Consider the following 23,002-nt stretch of genomic DNA (forward strand, 5'->3'; position numbering starts at 1 on the left):
GGATAGCCAAGTTTTCTCTTCCAAAATGTCCCTGGGATGAAGATGATTTGGGCAAAATAAGAACCTTATTTGTAAAATACTCGTATTTAGCTAGCTATATGTGTATCTTAGTTAATTTTTTAACAAATCTACATAAAATTATATCCATGTTGAAAAAAAATTCTAGGATGATTGAGGGTGAGGAAACTATGAAATCCTCATGTTGTAGTGAAGCCCTTCAGCCAGGTGGCTTTTCTCTCCCCCATTTGAAGTGGGTGAGTCCCTCATGCAGGGAGGTACGTTTACGGCTGGCAGGGGTGCCCGCGTGGGAGGAGGCTTGTTTCACTGTCTCAGAAGAGGGGCAGAGAACATCCATAGGACTCGTGACTCCTGCCTGTAACTCTCCTTTCCTGGGGCATACTCAGTCCCCAGGGAACTTGGCAGATGCAGGGGTAGGCATCGGTGCAGACCTAACATTTGCCCAAGATGCTTGGAGCTAGACTTTACAGATACATTCTTCTCAGGCCTCTAAAATGTTGCCTGACTGGAGCCACCAGGTGCCTCTTGCATGGTGGCCTGACATGTCAACGTGCCCATGAGTCTGTGACAGGCAGCCAGGTGTCTCGCCCCCACTGCCTGGGGGGCCAGGGCTGGGCTGGGACTCACCATATTCTGGAAGTCGCACAAACTCCGAGGGCTCGCTGGGAAGGCTGATTCCCCAGGGGTTACTGGCACTGACTCTGAACTGATAAGGACACCCGGGACTAAGGTCTTCGATGACGAGGTAAGTGTCCAAGGTCGAAGCCACCGACTGCTGCCAGATCTGAGAACCTAGTGTACGGTTTCCCAGGAGAGGGAAAGAGAAAAGCCAAAGGGATATTGTTTCAAAGACCTTCAGCGAACAAAGAAAGGAAAACAGACACATTCAATTCAAGGGATGCTTGTGGTTACCATGTCAGGCTCTCTAAGCCTGTAGGCCAACTACGGTAGTTTGGGTTCAATTTCCTACATGAGGGAATAAATGGTGAGAGGCGTGGAAGAAGCTGGCCTACAGATTCTGTTTACTTTCAAATGTGCAAGTGCCAGAGTGAAAAGACATAGATAATACAGAATTTACAGAGGACACGAGGTAAACTTTTAATAAGGCCAGAAGAGTATATTTTTAATTAATAACATGAGAGAAAATATGCATGTGGAAACTGAAACAAAATGGAAATTAACATGCATTGAACACTACGTACATGTAAAATCCGGTGGAAGGTGTCTTCAACATAATTCTCTCATAGTTAAATGAGATTTAAGACAGAAAGTTAATTCTGTCTTAAATCCACAGAAATCCAGTGAGGTAAAGGACTAATCTTACTTTACAGATGTAGAAACTGAGCCTCAGAAATATTAAACAATTTGCCCAAGAGAACTTAGTGAGCTGAACTATGAACTGGATAATGCTAAGGTAAATATGAACTTTGTAAAATGTGTCTCCCAGCTCACTATTAATACTTTTGTGCTAACCTGGGAGACACAAGAGTGAACAGCTTAAGAAGGATGCAGAAATAAATGGGTTGATAACTGTTTAATAAAAAAGAAGGAGAAAGAAGAATTAAAATACTAAGCATAATGAAAAGTAGAATAAAACAAATGGTTTTGGTTCGGGTGATAGGGTAGCAAGCACTTGCTTTCAGTTCAATTGTGTAATTCCTAATGTGATTCAGAGTAATTGTGTTATGACTCTGAATAACTGTGGTTGTGTTATTAACAATTAGAGCGATCTGGCAGCTTCTATTTTAACTAATTCTTCCTGCTAACTAGATGGAAGTCTCAGTTGTTTCTAACTGCTGAAGAAATACATTCACTTTTAGCATGTAAATGTAACAAATTTTAACAGTTTAAATTGTACAATTTTAAAAGGCACAATTAAAAAATATATATTATCTTAATTTTATCTGGGGGTAGGTAGGGGTTGTAGAAGTCCACCCGTACCACACTAGTTATTTCTCTGGGAGAAAGATCACAAATTAGCCAAGTAGACATCTGAGTTCTAGTGCTAGCTCTGCCTCTCATTAACTATAATCTTGTGTTTCTTAATGTTCTTTAGACCTTAGCCTCCCCTTCTGTAAAATGTGCTTGATCATCCCTGTCTGGGTGATTGAGTGTGTTAAGTAGGGATATATGTATGAAGGCACCTTGAAACCTGCCCTGGGTCATAAATATGTCAGGGAGGTTTGGATCATCTTAGCCAAAAGAGCTGCTGAACATCTGGGATTAGAAGGCAGCTGTAATCTGGCACTGAGGCCTCTGAGCTGAGTTGGAAGACACGACAAGGAACAACTTCTGAAAGATGAGGAGGCTAATGTGTTTACAATTCTGAAGGACCTCCTAGAGATGAAGAGAAGACAGGAACACAAGAGCCAGAGGCCGGGCGCCGTGGCTTATGCCTGTAATCCCAGCACTTCTGGAGGCTGAGGCGAGCGGATTGTTTGTGCTCAGGAGTTTCACAGCAGTCTGGGCAGCGTAGTGAGACCCTGTCTCTACTAAAAATACAAAAATTAGCCAGGTGTGGTGGTGTGTGCCTGTAGTCCCAGCTACTCAGAAGGCTGAGGTGGGAGGTTGGCTTGAGCCCAGGAGGTGGAGGCTGCAGTGAGCCGACTGCACCACTGCACTCCAGCCTGGGTTGACGAAGCCAAACTCTGTCTCAAAAAAATAAACAATAAAAATAAAGGAGAAGAAAAGTGGATCATGCCTGTAATCCCAGCACTTTGGGAGGCCAAGGTGGGAGGATCATGTTAGCCCTGGCGTTTGAGACCAGCCTAGGCAACATAGTAAGACCCTGTCTCTATTCAAATTTTTAAAAAAATGGTTAAGATGGTAAATTTTATTGTGTGTGTGTTTACTACAATTTTAAAAATAAATGTTTTAAAAGAAGAGACAAGACAAAGGAGAGCAGAAGATAGTGCACCTTCCTCTCTGTACTCCACAGTGTAACCGGAAATCGTGCAGTTTCCTGTGCTAGACGGGGGCAGCCAACGGAGAATCACAGAGGTGCAGCTTCTCTCCTGGGCAATGGGGCGGTTAGGGGCTGCTGGAACACCTATGGAGACAGAAATCAGGATCAGGTGCTATTTCTGCAGAACTTGCCATTGTACACCAAGGTATAAGGTCATCTAGGAAACATTACCTAACCCATGTCACAATTTTTTCCTGTGACCTTCTCCACCAAGTGGCGTACCTTTCTCCAGGCCCAAGGCAGATGTAGGAGACACACCATGCTGTCTGAAATTCTTCCTTGGGCTAAATACTGCACCCTGAAGAGAAAACTTGGCCAGGGAACTAACATGTTGATGGTAGGTTTATGGTAGGCCACAGACAGCTCTTAGAAAGATTTGTTCTCTTCTCATTTGCCAGAACTTTATTATTTTTGAATTTTTACAATGGACAATTTCTCCCCCATGTCGCAGGGAGCCCTTATAATGTTCACGTAAAATATAGGACCAGGTGTGCTGGCTGACACCTATAATCCTAGCACTTTGGGATGCCAAGACCGAAGGAACAATTGAGCCCAGGAGTTCGAGACTCCATCTCTACAAAAAGTGAGCTGGGCATGGTGGCACATGCCAATAGTCCTAGCTACTTAGGAGGCTGAAGTGGGAGGATAGCTTGAGCCGGAGAGGTTAAGGCTGCAGTGAGTGGTATCATGCTACTGCACTCCAGCCTGGGCAACAGAGCAAGGCCCTGTCTCAAGAAAATAAAAGTTTGACTAACATAAATTGATAGCGACAGAAAGTAGAGCAGTGGTGGCCAAGAGGCATTGGGGAGGAGGGAATGGGAAGTCATTGCTTAACAGGTACAGATGCAGTTTCAGAAAGATGGGAAGGTGAACAAGTTCTGTGGATGGATGGTGGTGATGGTAACCCAAAAACGTGGATGTACTTAATGCCACTGAACTGTACCCTTATTTATTTATTTTTAAACTGTGCATTTTAAGATGGTTAAGATGGGATGGGCACAGTGGCTCATGCCTGTAATCCCAGCACTTTGGGAGGCCAAGGTGGGAGGATCACGTTAGCCTTGGAGTTTGAGACCAGCCTGGACAACATAGCGAGACCCTATCTTTATTTGAATTAAAAAAAAAAAGGTTAAGATGGTAAATTTTATTGTGTGTGTTTTACTGAAATTTAAAAAATAAATGTTTTAAAAGTATTGTAGAAAACACAGCAGAATCCCATCTCTACAAAAATGCAAAAAAAATCAGTCAGGTGTGGTGGTGCACACCTGTAGTCCCAGCTAATCAGGAGGCTGAGGTGGTCAGATTGCTTGAGCCTGGGAGGTCAAGGCTGCCAAGAACAGAGACCATGCCTGGGCAACAGAGCAAGAACCTGTCTAAAAAAAAATTATTTCAAAAGGTCTGACTAACAAACAGGCTGTACCTTGCACTTTGACTGTCGCGGACGTCGATGTGGTCCCGTGGTCATTTGTTGCTATGCAGGTATAAATCCCGCTGTCTTGAGGCATCAGATTACAGATCTTCAGGGTGATTTCTCCAGAATCACTAGGGACACCAAAAGGATGCTCTTGAGACTCCAGGAATGAGACACTTGACTGCTGGGTAAAATCCCATAGGGTGGGCACATGGCATGCTGAACTGAGAGTCCTCAGGCCCAAGGTCAGCCCCTGGTCAGTGAGCTACCTACATACCTTGGTGATCACCCTGTCTCTCTACATCTCCAGATGGCCATGCCCATCTCTCAAGTTTGTTGTACATGAGGGATAAAATAAGGAATAAAATGACATAAGAATTACAGCATGGTTTGAAATATATAAAGTCATATGCAAGTTCTGGCTCATAGTATTATTAGTAGTATTACCACTAGCAACTTCGTCCTAGAATATTTTCAGTTTCACAGATCAATAATGAACAATGGAAAAAAAAAGGAAAGACTCCAAAATAAACATACTTTAAGTATTTCAAATTCTAGATGTGGGATCCTTAAAATAATTAAGTGAATTTCTAAGAAAAGGTAAATTACATCACCTAAATGATAACTTCCCCATTCATCCCAATATAATATATATTCATCCCCAGGGGAGAACTGCTCTGAAATACAGAAGTCACAGTCAGCTCTGCCCCTTCCCCAGGGTTATGATATCCCCTGGCGCTTTTCATGATCCTCACCAACCACTGCCTCTCACACTGGGCTTCTTGGACCCACTGATATTTCATGATCTGGCCAGTTAGTCTCTGCTGGGAATATCAAGGAATGATGGTCTTCTTCTTTTTCACATACACGCAAATTAAGTCAAGGAATGACAGTTTCTTGATTCTAGGTGCTTCTTCCACTAATGTTTCTCAAGCATCTAGGGCTTGCTACTGCTTGTCCACTGTAAGCAACGGTACACAATCCAGTTCATAATTGGTAACAATAAATGCTGACAGAATGACTGGGAGGCAGTCAGCTAAGTTTTGTTAAATCGACTTTGTGTGCAGAAGCATGCTTGCGGCTTGATTTTCTATTGCACATTTTGGAATGAGTCGTTTCTTTTTCTAATAACATTGTTCTTAGGTAAGGAATTAAACATCTCACTGTTTCACAGTATCCTGAAGGACACAAAAAATGTCAGGATGTCCAGATGTGAGGATTACATTTTTACTACAGGTCTGGAGCCTTCACCACTTAATCAGAAGTCTAAATCTTCTGACTTAGAGATTTACTTGGGGATCTGTAGGGAAAGATCATCTACCAGGGTGAATGTAAGGCAGTGACTGTAAAAGCTCTTCATAAGTATGGTGCGTGCTTGGCCTGAGACATAAAGGTTTATGTTTTCCCTGTTTGTTGAATGTGGGTCCAGAGCACAGTCTTTACAAACCATTCTGTTCGTCCCAGGTATGTCGACGTGGTGCTGAGCACCGTGGAAAATGCGTGCTGGTGCTGCCGCAGGTGTGTCCATCAGGCTGCAGCGTGAGTGGCAGAGGCTGTGACTAACACTTGCAGCATTGAGTCTCCTCAGTCTCCCTCTAATCAAGGCCAAGTATTTGCCCTAGAACAGGCTCCAGGGCAGCTATTTTCTTGCAGAGCCCAGTCGCCAGAGCAGAAGTTGCACCCCAGATTCAGCCTCTCAGTGCTGTGCTAAGGGGCTGCTGGTGCTGATGTTAGGGCAATCAGCTTACCAAGAGGAGACGGTGTATGTGGCTGAGCTGTTGTCAGTGTCAAGGATGTTCTGGTCTGGACCCTTCCAAGTGATGGTGGGCTTTGGCCGCCCACAGACTTTGCACTGCAGTACCACTGTGTCCCCAAGCAAGCAGGTGACATCCACCAAGGGCACAAGGAATTCTGGGGCCACTATGATCAAATCAACATATATTCACATCATTCAGAGCAAACTTAGAATAAAACAGCCATTTTTTTAAACACACCACTCTCATTTCCCACCCGTGTCACATAATGATTCAAATAACCTTCAGCATAACACCGCAGAGTCATCTGGGTCTCTTTAAAAAGTGTTTAAAAGTAATAACTACTTATTGTAGAAAAATAGGAAACATAAACAGAAAGAAAGAAAAGCTCCATAATGTCATAATCCAGAGATAATTACTGTGCGCATTTTGGTATATACCCTTTTGGGCTTTATATAAACAGACTTCTTATAAAAATTGGATCTCATTATACATATTGCAAGCTTTAGTCTTTTCATCTAATAGTTTATCATAAACCTCTTTCCTTGTCCATCGATACAGAACTATATCACCATTGCTTACAGCCAGTGCTTTAATGTTGTATTAACTATAGTTTATTTAACCAATCTCCGTTTCCAACTGTAATGCTTTTTAACTCACCTTCTTGGATGAAATTTGGATTTAAGATCTGAAAAACAAAAAGAAACAGAAAATTTCTTGAATCCTAAACTACTAAAAGAGAATAAGGGGCTTCACCCTATTGACTAAAAACAAAGTACAATTTAGGGAGATGAGGACTGGAGCCCAACTTCCCATTGTGTTGTGACTGTATTACTGTCACATTAGTAAAACCTCTCTTTAGCAACAATTGGCACTTGGTTTACTCCGTCTCATCCAGTTGTTCACATTCCTGCCTGGCAGCGTGCAGCCCCTGGCAGGTTTATTGTAACTTGGAGCTCTGCTAGTAGAGGTCTTTCTGTCCTCCCTCTTCTCAGTTGCTTTTCTTCCCTTCACAGGCAGAAAACCCACTCTCCTGGTCATTATGCGCTCAAGCAATGAGGTGGCACTGATTCTTCCTAGCATCATAAACTCAAAAATAGAGAACGTGAGACCTATCAAACTGAAGGGTCATTGAAATTCACTAACACAGTGGATTCCTTCCAAATGTCCTCCCTTTACCCTTCGCCCATCCCTAGGCAGGGGAAACGACTCTTCAGGCAGCTAAACGCAGAGTTTCTCTGGATGAAGGGGAATAAGAGAAGTCCTATCTCTCTCTTCTTTCTCAAGCATGATCTCCTATAGCCCAGGCCTGCATGGGGCAACTTGAAGCCACTGACCCAACCATTCTAACCCTTTCTGCTTCATAGGTGAGAAAATGAATACTAAGTGACTAAGCTGATGATCTCTGGTCACAAGGCTGGTTCAAGGGAGGAACTGCTGGGGCTCTTGGTATATACCATGCTGCCTGCCTCAGGACACTTTGGAGAGTTCACAGTAGGGAAAACATTTTAGCCAACTAGCCATTCTGGAAAGCTACCTCTTCTTGAGAAGATGGTCACTTTCCCCCACATCTTTTGTATTGCCGCTAATCATGCAAGTCCAGATTGTACAGCCTGGCATTGTTTAAAAAAGGCACGGACTTCAGAGACAGGCTGAGGCCACCTGTTTTGTTTAATGTGATTGTATGTTAATTACATAATAACTGATGCTCCACTATAATATGGGGATAAATAATACCTAGTGTAAAGTGTTATCACAAAGATTAAATGAAATCATATATGTCAAGAGCTTAGCACAACGCCTGGCAAATAACAGGTACTCAATACCTATTTAAATAAAGATGATCTCATTTTAATAATCTTCCTTCAGCTAAGCAGCCTGTTATTAAAGTGGCTTATCTTTAATAGTTTATTTGGCAAAATTCTTCTTTCCTTTATCATGAAGCCAGAAAACTCACATGCCTTACAAAATAGCCCAACTGGGGCCTTTGCATTTACTTCCCTGTATGTATGCATATCTTTGTGAACATGCATGGTTTCTGTGTGTCTTCCCCTACAGAGGAATCCATATAAACCCTTTGGAAGAAAGACATTTATATCCCTCTTTGCGTTCCCCTTTGCAAATCAAGTGCCCGCTTCTACCACCCAGGTTTTGCACAAAGTAGGCTGCAGAAAACCCTTGTGATGCCAAATTCTGGGCTGAGTGCCCCAACTCTGGCCACTGCAATGCCCTCTGCTAGTCTCAAAAGACCACTTACACCTCTGCTTAGCCTGTCTTTAAATCAGTCGTTCTCAACGCCTGACCTGGGCAGCCTTAAACACACAAGAGGCTAATGCCTGGGCCTCATGCCTAGAGATTCTATTTAATTGGTGTGAAGTGGGGCCTCGGCATTGGGATTTTTTTTTTAACTCTCTAAAGTGAATCAACATGCAGCCTTGTTTGATGAACCTGATGAAAGTCCCCCTGTATCGCAGTGAACTGATCTTGGTAAACCAACTTCCTGCCCCAGAGGCTTTTCTGGGGAGGGGTGGGGGAGTGGATGAGAACATCTGGTAGAACCTACTGCATCTCCCACACCTAAAAGAGTCCTCTGTGTGAAAACGTTTCGAGGCATGGCATGGGGAAGGATTGCCCATGGGGAAGGGTTGCTCCACTCAAACTATTAAATCAACCACGAGCAGCACTGCATCACCTGTAGGGGGCGCTAAAGAGGCCAAGCATTTCTCTTCCTGGTTTGGATAAGGCAGGGAGAATGGCATCCCAGTCAGTCATTTGACAGTCAAAGAAAAGAAGGCTAGGAATATTTTCTAAATGTTAACAGTGGTTATCTCAGGGTGGTAGGTTTAAGGGTGGCTTTCTCCTCATTCAAAAAACATTAACTGAATTCGTCTTCTACTCTAAGATCTGTGTACAGTTTTGTGGATAAAGAAATACTAAGACATAGGCTCTGCCCTTGGGATTTATAAAGCATCTTAATTTGGGGTGACTATTGCTTCCTTTCTTTTCTTATGTGGGCTTCCCAAATATTCTGCATCAGCATGTTTCACTTTATTTTATTTTATTTATTTTTTTGAGACGGAGTTTCACTCTTGTTGCCCAGGCTAGAGTGCAATGGTGCGATCTCAACTCACTGCAACTTCTGCCTCCCGGGTGCAAGTGATTCTCCTGCCTCAGTCTCCTGAGTAGCTGGGATTACAGGCATACACCACCATGCCCGGCTAATTCTGTATTTTTAGTAGAGATGGGGTTTTGCCACATTGGTCAGGCTGGTCTCGAACTCCTGACCTCAGGTGATCCGCCTGCCTCGGCCCCCCAAAGTGCTGAGATTACAGGCATGATCCACCGTGCCCGGCTTCACATTCTTAAGAATTATTTTTGACGGGAAAAAATGGCACAGTCAGACCTATTAGTCTATAAGCTCTTTAAAGACAGGAACCATTTGTCATTCACCTTTGTACCTCAGGGCCCTAGCCCAGGGTCTGTCACATAATGCGTATTTAATAAATGCTGGTGAATACATATTTGACCTTTGACTTCATTTCACACCGTCCAAGAACTTAGGTCTGTTTCATAAATAGAATCTCAGAATAGGACCAAGAGGACCAATGTTATTAGTCATACACCCAAAATACTTAGTTCTGGGCATATGACTAATAATACTTGACTAGAGCCTGTTGGGAAACACAGATGGATGCAAACTTTTTAGAAAATGATTTAAAAATAACATAATCCATAGCTTCTGAGAGAGGACGTTCTTAGTAGCACGCTGTGCAGAAGAGTGTAAGCTTGGGGAGCAGACAGAGCATGTAGTATCCAGACTCAAGGCCAGACACTCTCTTGCTTTGGACAACGTTCTTAAGCAACTCCTGTCTCAGTTTTGGCTATACATTGGGGATAAAAATGCCCATCTGGAAGGGTTATTTGATGTAAGGACTCAATTTATTTGATGAAGAGGTACTGAGTTGACCCTTGGTGAGGTGGTAGTGACCGGGCAGGGAGTAAGGCCGGCATGCTCTCTACCCTCAGTGGGCCAACAGTCTAGTGGGAAAGATGGAATTCAACAACATCTGCATTTGATGCAGTGTCTGACAGATGTTAATGACCAGCTTTCAACAAACATGGAACGTTACACTGTCCCCCATGCTGCCTGCCCCCACTCTATCAGAAGGACTCTAGGGTGGAAATGATTTGATAATACTGCTAACTTTGTCCAGTGGCCTGTGTTTCCCATCATGATGGGAATCCACAAGGAAGCAGGGCATGGAGTCCATGCCAGGGGTCTCACAGAGAAGAAAGCTGACAAAATGGAAGACACAAGTAGCAGGCTTATATGCTATACAATTTTAAGTAGGGTTTCATAAACCTACAGTGTGGTACTTATAAAACCTACACTTTTATAAGAAAACGCCCCAAAGTGCTGCTTAAAGAACTTCTTGCCTTATTCTTTTTCATCACAGAACCCTAACCGTGCTAAGTATATTACTAAACAGACACACAGTTTAAAAAAGCAAATATTGTCTGGGCGCAGTGGCTCACACCTGTAATCCTAGCACTTTGGGAGGCTGAGGTGGGTGGATCACTTGAGGTCAAGAGTTCAAGACCAGCCTGATCAACATGGCGAAACCCCGTTTTGACTAAAAATACAAAAATTAGCCAGGCGTGGTGGCAGGTGTCTGTAATCCCAGCTACTAGGGAGACTGAGGCACAAGAATCGCTTGAACCTGGAAGGCAGAGGTTGCAGTGAGCCAAGATCATGCCACTGCACTCCAGCCTGGGTGACAGAGTGAGACCCTCTCTCAAAATAAAATAAATACAATGCAAATATTGGCCAGGTGCAGTGGCTTATGCCTGTAATCCCAGAACTTTGAGAGGTCAAGGTGGGAGGATTGCTTGAGACCAGGGGTTCGAGACCAGCCTGAGCAACATGGTGTCACTACAAAAATTTTTTTAAATTAGCTGGGCATAGTCCTAGCTACTTTAGAGACTGAGGTGGGATGATCACTTGAAACCAGGAGGTTGAGGCTGCAGTGAGCCATGATTACACCACTGCATTCCAGTCTGGGTGACAGAGGGAAACCCTGTCCCTCCACCCCCCCAAAAAAATCCTTTTTTGAGACAGCGTCTCGCTCTGTCACCCAGACTGTAGTGCAGTGGCATGATCTCAGCTCACTGCAACCTCTGCCTCCTGGGTTCAAGTCATTCTCGTGCCTCAGACTCCTGAGTAGTTGGGATTACAGGCACATGCCACCATACCCGGCCAATTTTTTGTATTTTTAGTAGAGACGGGGTTTCACCATGTTGGCCAGGCTGGTCTCAAACTCCTGACCTCAAGTGATCCGCCCGCCTTGGCCTCCCAAAGTGCTGGGATTACTGGTGTGAGCCACCGTGTCCAAACAAAAGCAAATATTCCTAATTTGAGGGTAGTCCTTAGCAGAGACATTGGAGAGAAAGATTGCCAATAAGTCTTAATCACAGGTTCTCCATCTGGAAGGGACTCATGAAAGTCTTTGGTCTTCATTCTTCTGCCTGTTGGCTGGCCCAGGTGAGGAGAGCCCACCTTGACAAAAGGTGTGGCTGATAATGGTAATAGCATCACTGATTTGGGTAGCATTATGTGGTTCCCATAAGCTACTCACAAACTCCTTCATGTGCTCCTACAAAACCCTGGAGGAAGTGCAGAGCAAATGTTATTCATCACCATTTCCTAGGTGAGATAGGGAAGTGAACTGTTAAGATCACAGTGACAGAGAACTGGCTCCGAGAGCTCTTGAATTTTATTCCAGTGCTCATTCCATCATAGCATTCAGCAAAGTGGGAGGGTCTTGGGAAAAGCATTGTGAAACTTTGTCATTGACATCAAAGGCCTACCTGCTTGTCTTTGCTCTCCACCTCTCTTTCTCCTGTCTCTACTCAGTCCTCTACTTTAAAATCCTCCAGCAAGGACCAAGAGCCTGGGCAAGGTCCACACTAATGTTTTGTTTCTTACTTTGACTCTGGACTATGGCCATAGAAGATTCCTCCCTCATTTTTTCTCTTTCTACTTTGAAGCAAATCAGAGTACGAACTGGAGGAGGACACCCTTCTCACACAGTAGACTAATTACCGATGTATTTGTCTATGGCTCCCTGTGGACTGCAGGGCCCATGAGGACAAGGACCATATTCTTTTATTTATTGTTACTTTTTATTTATATTCTTAAATTTTTTATTTTCTCTTTCTTTGAATTCTAATGGGTCATATTGTTCTGCTATTATTGCCTCCAAGCTTAGCATGATACCTGGCACATATGTGCTCTGTTGATATTTGTCAAATCAATGAAAAGTTAAAGTGGTAGGATCCTAATTTTGGGGAGGAGAACTGAGAAAATGTCCTGTCATGAACTTGCTTGGGAACCTAATAAGTCAGTCAATGTCGGAGACGTAGCCAATAGTGATCTTCCTCCTCTGCACTCTTCTAGGGGCTGGTACCTCTATGTCTCTGATCATGAGCTGCCATGTACCATAACGTCGTACTGAACTGTATTTGCCCTACCAGACTTGTGAAGCTTTTGAAGGTAGTAACCCTTTCCCATGTTTTATGCACCATCAATCATAATTTTTTCTTGCTGTGAGTCTTGCACGTAGCAGAAAAATTAGTATTTGTTGAATGAAATTAACTGAGGTCACTCAATTAGTAGACTAGAAATTAGGCTTCCTGACCACCTTGTCTAGTGGTCATTGCTGGTGTGTGTAGGATCCTGAGGGCTTTATAATAAGCTGCACATTTTTTTTTGAAATATAATGTTTTCCTTCCTTAGAAACAAGTTGGAGTCAATGTAAAGTGATAGATGGGACGGAGGAGAGAGTTGGAATCCAAAACAGTGGTCGTGGGCTGGGTATGGTTGCTCATGCCTGTAATCCCAGCACTTTGGGAGGCTGAGGCAGGAGGCTCACTTGAGCTTAGTTCAAGGCCAGCCTGGGCAACATAGTGAGACCTCATCTTTACTAAAAAATAAAAAACAAATGAGCTAGGTGTGGTGGTGCACAGCTCCTCGGGAAGCTGAGGTGGGAGGATTGCCTAAGCCCAGGAAGTTGAGGCTGCAGCAAGCCAGGAACGCGCCACGGTACTCTGGGCAACAGAGTGAGACCCTGCCTCAAAAAAATTAAAAAAAAAAACATTGATGAAATAGTGGTCGTGGAGGAAAGATGACATTATTCACATAAAATGCACATGTTCTCCCTCTGTGAGACGGTACAAGAGAATGCTGGGCCAAGCCAGTAGGACAGGGCTGGTGTAGACACCATGGGAAAGACCTATAGGTTCCTAAAGCTGGTTTTATTTGACCAGCAGAGGGCGGCAGGTGGCAGCGCTTCCTCCCAGGCGAGAACAAGAACTACCACAATGTCATCCATCAGCAACTTAGTTTCCTTCTGGAGAGAAATCCAATAATTTTATTGTTTTTTCTTCAAAATGGCAGGGCAGTGAGGTAAGAGGAAAGAGTTACAGGTAATATCAACCAGCATTGAGTACCATAAGCTGAGCTTTGAGGAAATCTTGCATCTATTTTCCTTGTTAGCCAATGTCTGACTGACTCTAAGACTTAAGACTGAGGGTGAAATTCTGTCTAGAAAATGAGTTGTTAACCGACTCCAGAAGAAAAAGACCTCCACCCCCATTTTTTCCAAATTCCTCATCACAGTCACAAAACATAGCTCAGAACTACGTATTGAGAACACTGAAGGAATAAAAACGGTCAAATAGACATAAACCAAATGCCCTAAACCCAACTGACAGCTGCCCAGAATGTATTTCTATATTGTTTCCTTTTTCTATTCCTTTTACACTTGTTTCATGTGAACCTGTATTCAGAGTAGGCAGGAAAGGAATTTTAGATGATGAGATCTGGCAATAAAATACAGATATAAGAAAAACAATTTTAAGAATTTAGGTATAATATTATGGTTTGAAGGTTTTACCCTTTGTGTTTTCAATCTGGCCAAACTGGACTCGAATTTCTTTCTTTTTTTTTGCACTCGAATTTCTAAATTTTTAGAAAATATTCCTACCTCTGCTTATTATTTATTTATTTATTTATTTATGAAAGGGTCTCACGCTGTTGCTCATGCATGATTACCATTCACTGCAGTTGCAAATTCCTAGGCTCAAGAGATCCCCCTGCCTCAGACTCCCTGAGGAGCTGGGACTACAGGTGCACACAGCCACACCTAACACATTTTTTTCTATTCTTTGTAGAGATGGGGTCTTGCCATGTTGCCCAGCTGGTCTTGAACTCTGGACCTCAAGCAATCCTCCCACCTGTGGCCTCCCAATGCGCTGGGATTACAGGCGTGAGCCACCACACACGGCCTCCTCTGTTCTTTTCTAAATGAGCATAAGACAAGCTGTAATTAAAAAAAAAAAGTAAATGCAACATAATCTGAAACAGCGATAGACTTGTCTCTTTCAACTCGTTCCTTACTCCTCAAGTATTTTCATTATCATTCAGTTCTAAGTGTTTTTCTTCAACTATGATTTTTTCCTTTACCCAATTGTAATGAGTATGTTTTTACATTTCCAAACATGTGAGATTTTTAAAAATATCTTTTTGTTGCTGATTTCTAACTTAATTGCATTGTGCCTGGAGAACTTGGTCTGTATGATATTGATTCCCTGGTTTTTGCTGAGGTTTGCTTTATAAATAGCACACATGATCAATTTTTGTAAAAAAGTTCCATATGCTTTTCCAAAAAAATGTATAATCATTAATTTTGGGGTACAGGTCTCGATATGTGTCCATGTGTCAAGTACATTGATTTATGAATATTTCTAGTCCAAATATCTCCCCTTTACCCCTCAATATTTTGGTTAGAGAACATTTAGTGTGCCCTCAAAAATAAAAATGAAAATATGGCTTTTAATAGAATAATGAAAGCATCTATCACCCATCTCACAGGATAGTTGGTTGCAAAGGACCAAAATGGGGGTGCATTGCTGTGTGTGCATTGCTGTGTATGCACTGGTCTCCAGGTGCTCTTGGCAGCCTAGGAGTCAGTTAGGAACAGACTGGAGGTCGGGGGCCAAGGAGGATGCAGCGGTGGAGTTACAGCTTCTTCTTTATAAATCACATTTCCAACCCACAGCCATGACCTTGACTTTGGAAAATGTCTTTATGTCTAAGTGTTTTGGAGTCTCCTCCCTTAATGATTTGGCCCTGATTATGCCCCAATCCCCTAAACTTCTCAGAGTCTTTGGAGCTATGTAACAGATTAACATTTGTTCTGAGGACCTGGTGCCATGGCTCATGCCTATAATCCCAGCACTTTGGGAGGCTGAGGCAGGAGGATCACTGGAGGCCAGGAGTTCAAGACCAGCCTGGACAACATAGGGAGAACCCACCTCTAAAAAAAATTTAAAAATTAGCTGGCCATGGTGGCGCATGCCTGTAGTCTCAGGTACTCAAGAGGCTGCGGGTGGGAGGGTCACTTGAGGCTGCAGTGAGCCGAGATCATGCCACTGCACTCCAGCCCGGGTGACAGAGCAAGACCCTGTTTTGAAAAAAAAAAATCCCACCAGCATTTGCATAGGTGCTGGTTACCCTCCCAAAGCACAGGATGAATCATATGGACTACTTAAAACCTACTACTGTTTCTTGCAGTCCATGGATCAAGTCCTGGCTTCCTAGCAGGTCCTTCTACGCCTTTGCTGTCTGTCTGGTCTCAACCCATCTGCCAGGCTTTATTTCCTACAGCTCTTCCTACATAACTAACCCCAGGTACCAAGACCATATACCTGCTCGGCATGTGCTAGGTACTCCCCACCTCAGGGCTTTTGTTCATGCTCTCTCCTCACCCTCTGCCTTCTCTAAGACTGCCCACATCCTACTAGTTTATCCAACCCACACAGCCTCCCAGTGAATCAATGACCACACTCATAGGCTCCCTGGGAGACAGGCTACTTAAGAATACACAGCCTTGGGAAAGTCACTTAACCTCACCGCGCTCCGGTTTTCTCATCTATAAAGTGGGAATAACGCAAATAGTACCTATGTGATGATGTTGTTGGGAGCTCAACACAGAGCCAGTTACACAGGAAAGTCTGCTAAGTAGTAGCTACTATTATTGTGAGCCCAGTGCCTGAGTGGGTGCATAAATATCCACAGAATGAATAAATGGCTCCAGGCAGGATTAATCAGTCCCTCACCATGACTGTTAGAGCAGGTTTTAAGGTTTGCTATGTAACATGGACATTTAATTATACCTGCCTCCTTATGCTTCTTAAGCATGGAAATCAATCTTACATTGTTCTTTAGCCCTCCATAATAATCATTGCAATGCCTTGTGTTAATCAAATTGTGTGAAATTGAACTGACTAGGAACTCACATTGAGTGAACTTTGACAGCATGGGGGTGGGCTTGGGGGGTGATGGTCTTTGCTTCTTCAATAGCAGGCTCTTAGAGGAACTTCTGGGTCAATGGTACCTTGTAATCTCATTAGTGTACAACATAAATGAAACGGGCTGGGCCCCCAGTCTAGGGTGAGGGTGCCATGGAACATGCATGACAGGGCATGCTGAGTGACTGTGTTGGTCTGAGAAACCAGTTCAGACATTTCCAACTCATGTAATTGAACTTCCTTTCTTGGTTGCTCTGGCTGGGCTCTTGAGTCATTGAGAAAGGGCATGGGCGAGGCCAAGTAATTATCCCGATAGTCAAGAGATTTGAAAAGTTACTGAAGAAATTCTCCTCCTAAAACAGATGTGCAAAAAAAGAGGGCCTGAGCCTGACCCTTGTTAAGAAAGTACTTAAGCCATAGAGAGTAGATGTCCTCTATAGCACATGCTAAGTTTGGTCTCTCAAAGCACCACCATCAAGACCTGCTCTTTTTATTAGCTGCACGACCTTGACCTCCCTGAACCTGTTTCCACCAGGAGGGTGAGAAACTCCACCCTGCTTACTTCACAGGGCAGTTGCAAGGAACAAAAAGCCTAATAGATGTGAATCTGCTGTGGATGATCTTCTCATAATTCTCCCAGGAGAGGGAAGCAGCCACTAAGCTCAGCTCCCATCTCTTGGTGGCGGAATATAAATCAGTCTGCATGGAGAGTCAGAACAAAGCCAGGCAGGAAGTCTTCAAGCCACACCCTTCAGATACATTACAAAGAAAATATTTTGTAAAAATAAAATGACAGGAATGCAACGCTTCACTTTCTTTTCATCCAAAGGGTTCTTTTCATGAAAAAATTCTTTTTATAAAATGCAGAAGCAGGCGTCAGCGGACACACTGGGGATGCCAGGAGGTCGGCCACCTGGCTGGGGGTGTAAAAGTTTCCTTCAATCTGTCTGGCCGGGTTATTTTGAAGCTCTAGGATAAGGAGGCCAGAGTAGCTGATGTGGTAGTTGGGGGGAAGGAGGTGCGGGGAGCAGCCTGGCTCTTCAGATCTGAGGACGTGAAAGGTAGGCCAGGGAATTGTGGGTTCAGGGGAGGAAAAAAGGGCCTGCTCCGGCCGCTCAAACTTCCCAGAGCCAGGAGTGGACACTCCAGTTGAGTCTCAGGAGGAAATCTGCCCAGGCCATTCGCGCCACACCCCCTGAAAAGTGAATTTCTGGCCAAGGCACAGAATCTTCCACGTCCTCTTCTGCCGGGATCTCAATGTTTTCAAAGTCGGAAGTGCTGGAGAGCAAAGTCCTTTGTTAGCACACCTTAGATTTCCATGGTGCTCAAAGGGTTACACATCACTGTATAAACACCTGTCCACTTGGAGCTGTGCAACTTTCCAGAGGAACTTGGGGCTCAGAAAGGCTAACTGGCCCGCAGTCACATAGCTGGCGGTATCCAAACTAAAATCCAGGTTTTTGACTCCTGTTCCAGTTTTCCATGTGATACTGCCTTTGTGGTTTTTGTTTAAATTACACTTCAGCCTTGGAAAGTCAAGATGGGCAGAAATGATATTCCTTTTTATTGAGCTGGAAAATGGAAAAACACACTTATACACAAAAATTGGCACTAGGAGTTAGGTCTTCTCGTCTGCCAGGATCTGTGTTTTAGATTAAAACCAACCTGGAGATGGGACACCAAGTTGCCGCAGGATGGTGTAGGTGGGGGAATAGCAACCAGAAAAACCAGAAGCTGCCTCAGAAACTAGAGCACCTTTCAGTTTTCAAACAGAAAAGGACAAGTTCCTGTGGCTCTGTTAAAGGTGAAGGGGCTGCAGGGATGGAGAGGAATAGGGAGTTTAGTGAGTTCACTAAAGAATTTCTGTTGGCGATGATGAAAACATTCTGGAAATGGATAGTGGTGATGGTGGTACAACATTGTGAAGGGACTTAATGCCATTGAATCGCACATTCAAAAATGGTTAAAATGGTAAATTTTTATGTATATTTTACTACAAAAAATAAAAATAAAAAATAAATGAAGAGGTTAACTAAATGTTTCCAAGGTTCTGTTGCTTCTGAAAATGTGATTCTTACTCCAATGGGAAATTTCATCCAAAATCAGCTTCACCTTCCCAAGTGCTCTCTCTCTCTCATCTTTCAGAGCCCTCTCCCAGAAGATCCCAACACTGTTTTTAACCCCTAAGCTAAATATCTGGTGGCTGGTATATGACTGAGGATAACGTTTGCACTTAGTCTGTGTTGTGGATGAGGTCAGTGGCGCGTTGAATGGCTGGGGCAGAGGCAGTCTTTTTGGAATGATGACAACCTCTTACTCTGATGAACTGACTTTCTCTGCTACAAGAGGTATTGGGTTTTGTTTTGTTTTAGTTGAAACGCATGTAATTACTTGAGTTTGGTGTAAAACCTGGGCTGAGAATCCTTATCCTTGAAGGCCCTAGTCAGGGAGGCTAGTTCAGGACTTTCAACCCCATCCTGTGATGTAGGCAGGTGGCAACGCTGGGGCTTGGGGGCAGGTGCAAAAACACAAGCGAGCATTGACACAGTTCTCAGACAACTTTTCAGAGGCGGAAACCTGCCTCGCCTGGGTCCTAAGAAAAATGTAGTATAGGCCAGATGCTGACCCTGAACATGCGAGCCTGGCTCCAGCCTGGGGTGTCAGTGCAGACACCGGGGTAGAGACAGGACTGAAAAAGGTGATGGTTGGGCATGTGGTTCTCAGCCCTGCAAAAGGCACTCGGCAGTCTAACCTTACTGGAAAAAAATGAGTTACTATTAACCTGTTCCTAAGGCATCCTTGTGTTTGGTTTTCAGCTTGGTTTGACTCTTCTTCCATGTGGAAACATCTCTTTCATGTGTGATGCTCCCCTTTCACCCCCACCCCAAAGTTTAATCAGTGCAAGGTAAATAAGTAAGCTGAACTATGGATGATACTCATCACCTTTAGAACAGTTCTCCATGAGGTATGGTCACAGATCAGCAGGAGACTTGGCTGCAGGAGACTTGGCCACGAGGGGATGGCACAGACCTAGAGCCAATCTTGCAGTGGCGCTGTGTGGCGTGTACTGCTGGGAGTGGGGGTTGTACTTGAAAACATTCACAATCACAAGTAGGGGAAGGAAAAGGATGTAAACATTAGAGCAGAATTACCTCCCTTTACCTAATTGGGTGTTCTTGGAAAGCTTTGTAAATCTGATTCCTAGGATTCAAGGTGCTTCATTTTCCTCTTAATTAGCTTTCAAGGATGTGCCTGTATATCTCCCCAAAACACCATGGTGGGACAAATGTCAGCCTGAAGGTAGCAAGCAGCCAGTGTTTAAGTAAAGACCCCAGGAAACTGCCCTTAAAGGAACCGTTTGGTCCACTCATTGAGAAAAATGTTTTGGTGACATCATTCCCATGCAGGCAGGAGATGAGAGCCTATGCACTGCTAGGTCTAGGATCAACAGGCTGGCCTCAGGTTAAAGGGAATCAGTCAGCAGGCTGGGATTTAACATCTGGAGATCTAGCATGGAGTGAACACACAGGGTGCATGCTCCCATTATGTCAGCTGGGGTTCCAGGAACAGAGGCACCCTCAGTACAGGGTTCAGCTCACTAAGAGTAACAGACACACTCCCAGAGAGACAACGCCCATTACAGAATCAAGCTCAGAAGACAAGGGTGAGGTTGGGGGCCAGGTTGGGTCTGGGAATGATGCCCCAAATGGCCACTTTAATAGTGAGAGGCCTTCAAGAGGTGGCCTGCCCACCTATATTTCAATTTGGATCTTTAAGGTAGCCTCTTTCTTCAGTATGCACTCCTCATCATTTTCTTCTGCAGTGTACATTGCAATCAGGTTCTACTTACATATGCCTTGATAAAATTCTCAACTCATGTTGAACAGGTTGACTTTCTATATCTTATTTCTGAAAATACCAAACTAGCAGTGCCAAGATGCCTGCTTTCCCTCTGGACTCGCTCATGTGCTCAAAGTTAATTTGAAGCTGGAAACACATTCAGAGAATGACTGAAGTTTAGGCCAGGTGCATTGGCTCACGCCTGTAATCCCAGCACTTTGGGAGGCCAAGGCAGGCGGATCACTTGAGGTCAGGAGTTCAATACAAGCCTGGGCAACGTGGTGAAGCCCTGTCTCTACCAAAAATACAAAAATTAGCCAGGCATGGTGGCATGCACCTGTGGTCCCAGGTACTCAGGGGGCTGAGGTGGGAAGATCCCTTGAGCCAGGGAAGTGGAGGCTGCAGTGAGCCAAGGTCATACCACTGCACTCCAGCCTGGGTGACAGAGACTCCACATCAAAAAAAAAAAAAAAAAGAGAATCTCTGAAATTTAGAAGGATGTATATGGAATATATAAAGGCTACATACACACATACTGGGGATATTGCAGCTTCCAACAACATGCCTCCTTGAGGTTCCAGTCACTTGAAAGTTTGTGCCTAAAGGAAACTTTGTGCCTCAACTACTGTATTTGAAAACTTTTCAGACATGCATCAACACAATTTTTGGTTTTCCTCTGTTCAGCATGAATATTCTAATGTCTTTGCTCGTGCACTCTGTAGCACCTCCTGAGGACCCATCTCACTTAGCCCATGCAAAGGACTAAAAGCCTTAGATGAATAAGAACCTTTAAAATGTGTTCAATTAGCAAAGCAGAGTTAAGATGTGTATATGCACACACATGCTTTTTATCTAAGTGCAGAATGGGGCATTCGATGACCTCAGTTAATATTCTTAATGTGTGCTGCTCCCCTGGTCCCATATCCCTCTATGCCCATTTCTTCCTACAGAGTGGAAACACCACTCTTTTCTCCCAGTCCACAAGAACTGGACAAGGTCCTAAATTGTTTCCTGGAACACAGATACCTGGCTTTTCCCCTGCCTCTGTCTGGCCTTCCTCCACTTGCAACTGGCAACACTTAGGTCTGGGGATACAGGTGCCATCCAGTATCTACAAGCTGACAGGTGTGAACTCCAGGAGAGCTGGTGTCTATCCTATGAAATGCAAGTAAAACAGAGCCTGAAATTTCCCCTGGCTTCCTTGTTCTCTAAGATACATTTAGGCTACAAATGCCATCTCCACTTTCTCCCACAGCGGGGTATGTATTGAGCCACACCTACCAGATTTAGCTCTGTGGCAATACCCACATCCATGGCGGACTACTCTATCCTGGCAGAACTCCCACTGTCAGCCGCTTGCCTTGGGCCTGATTCAACTCAGTTGACTCCTTCTGCAGCTGACTTACTGGCTCTTAGGCCTCATGGTCTCTCTCGGGTTTTGTGGTGGCTGAAACAACATGGTGCTGGACTTCTTTGGGATTAGGTTAAATTAGAATAAGAATAAAAGTCCATCTAATTAAGTGAAATGTCTGGGACTATACAAAATTTTTTTTTAATGTTGTCTATTTTGTACTTAGAAATCTCTAAACTTATACCCATTACTGGAGATGGAGGCACAGATTTGGAGAAAAACATTACAATTTACTCTGAATGATAAAATGGCAAGGAAAGTCAGCTCCATGTTTGCCCTCATTGTCCAGGGTTTGTAAATTTATCATGGTTGCCACTCAGTGGCAAGCCACATAAGAGCCATGTTTCTATAACCCAACAGACTGGGAGTTGCAAGTGGAATGGATGTTCTTGTTGATACAGGCGTTGGTTCCACTCCCACATCCCTGTAAGCCTGGAGTGAGAGAAACGTCCCCTGGGCAGGGTTTCCATCTCACCATCTCTGGAGAGGCCTCTGCCGTGGCTCCAGGAGACAGGTCCTCCCCAGGGCTTTTCCTTCACACGGTGGGCAGAGCCACTGCTCACGGGCCCAGCACTGGGCTGAAGTGTGCTCTGAAGTTGCTACAATTATACCTCATTTGCTATCAGTCAGCTCTACATAGCAACCAGGTGCCATACTTCACCCATTATTTTTCCGGAACATTGAGCGGGGAATAGAACCCAGTAGAAGAGCAAGATGGAGAGGATAAAGGGCTAAAGAAAAAGAAGAAGCGGAGAAGGGGGAAACAAAAGAGGGAGAAACTAAACCCAAAATGAGTCCTTGTCATTTAGCGGGGACTCATCCACTCTTTATAGTGCTGTTTTCCATGAAAAAATGTGTTCTAAGTTTCAAATAATGAAATTGGATATTTTCTACATAAAGTCAAACCTGCCAAAGGAGAAAATACTTAGCAAGCAGTCAAGAGAACAAGTTTTTGTTTTTTTAAAAAAATCTAGGTAGAGTTTTCTACCCACGCTGAACTGAATTATGTTTTTGTTTGTTTCTTTTTTAGCTGGGATGGGATACCCAGAGATGCCCCAACATCACAATTTATCTCTGAATGGCTGATCATTTTAGCAAGGTCACTGTCACAGAACACATCAAAAAAGGCAATCATTGTAGGAAATAGGACAACAATAGCTGCTTCTACCTCCATGCTAGTATTAGGGTCAAGATCATCACACTCTGATTCCTCGGAACTGTTCGTCTCCTTG

The 23,002-nt window shown here is 43.9% G+C and overlaps 1 protein-coding gene across 4 annotated transcripts in view; it reads right to left on the minus strand.

Moving 5' to 3' along the window:
- Positions 1 to 23,002, minus strand: part of KALRN (kalirin, RhoGEF kinase) — a 651,545-nt gene that overhangs the window by 32,059 nt on the left and 596,484 nt on the right. For all 4 annotated transcript variants that reach the window (XM_011971540.1, XM_011971544.1, XM_011971542.1 and 1 more), the window contains 6 exons: positions 22,939 to 22,998; positions 6,809 to 6,836; positions 6,143 to 6,314; positions 4,404 to 4,525; positions 2,936 to 3,067; positions 646 to 810 (listed from right to left, as the gene is read on the minus strand). In XM_011971540.1, the coding sequence (XP_011826930.1) occupies positions 646 to 810; positions 2,936 to 3,067; positions 4,404 to 4,525; positions 6,143 to 6,314; positions 6,809 to 6,836; positions 22,939 to 22,998 (679 nt within the window). The remainder of the gene's footprint in view (positions 1 to 645; positions 811 to 2,935; positions 3,068 to 4,403; positions 4,526 to 6,142; positions 6,315 to 6,808; positions 6,837 to 22,938; positions 22,999 to 23,002) is intronic.

This window comes from Mandrillus leucophaeus, unplaced genomic scaffold, assembly GCF_000951045.1.
Source record: "Mandrillus leucophaeus isolate KB7577 unplaced genomic scaffold, Mleu.le_1.0 Scaffold123, whole genome shotgun sequence".
Lineage (NCBI taxonomy): Eukaryota > Metazoa > Chordata > Mammalia > Primates > Cercopithecidae > Mandrillus > Mandrillus leucophaeus.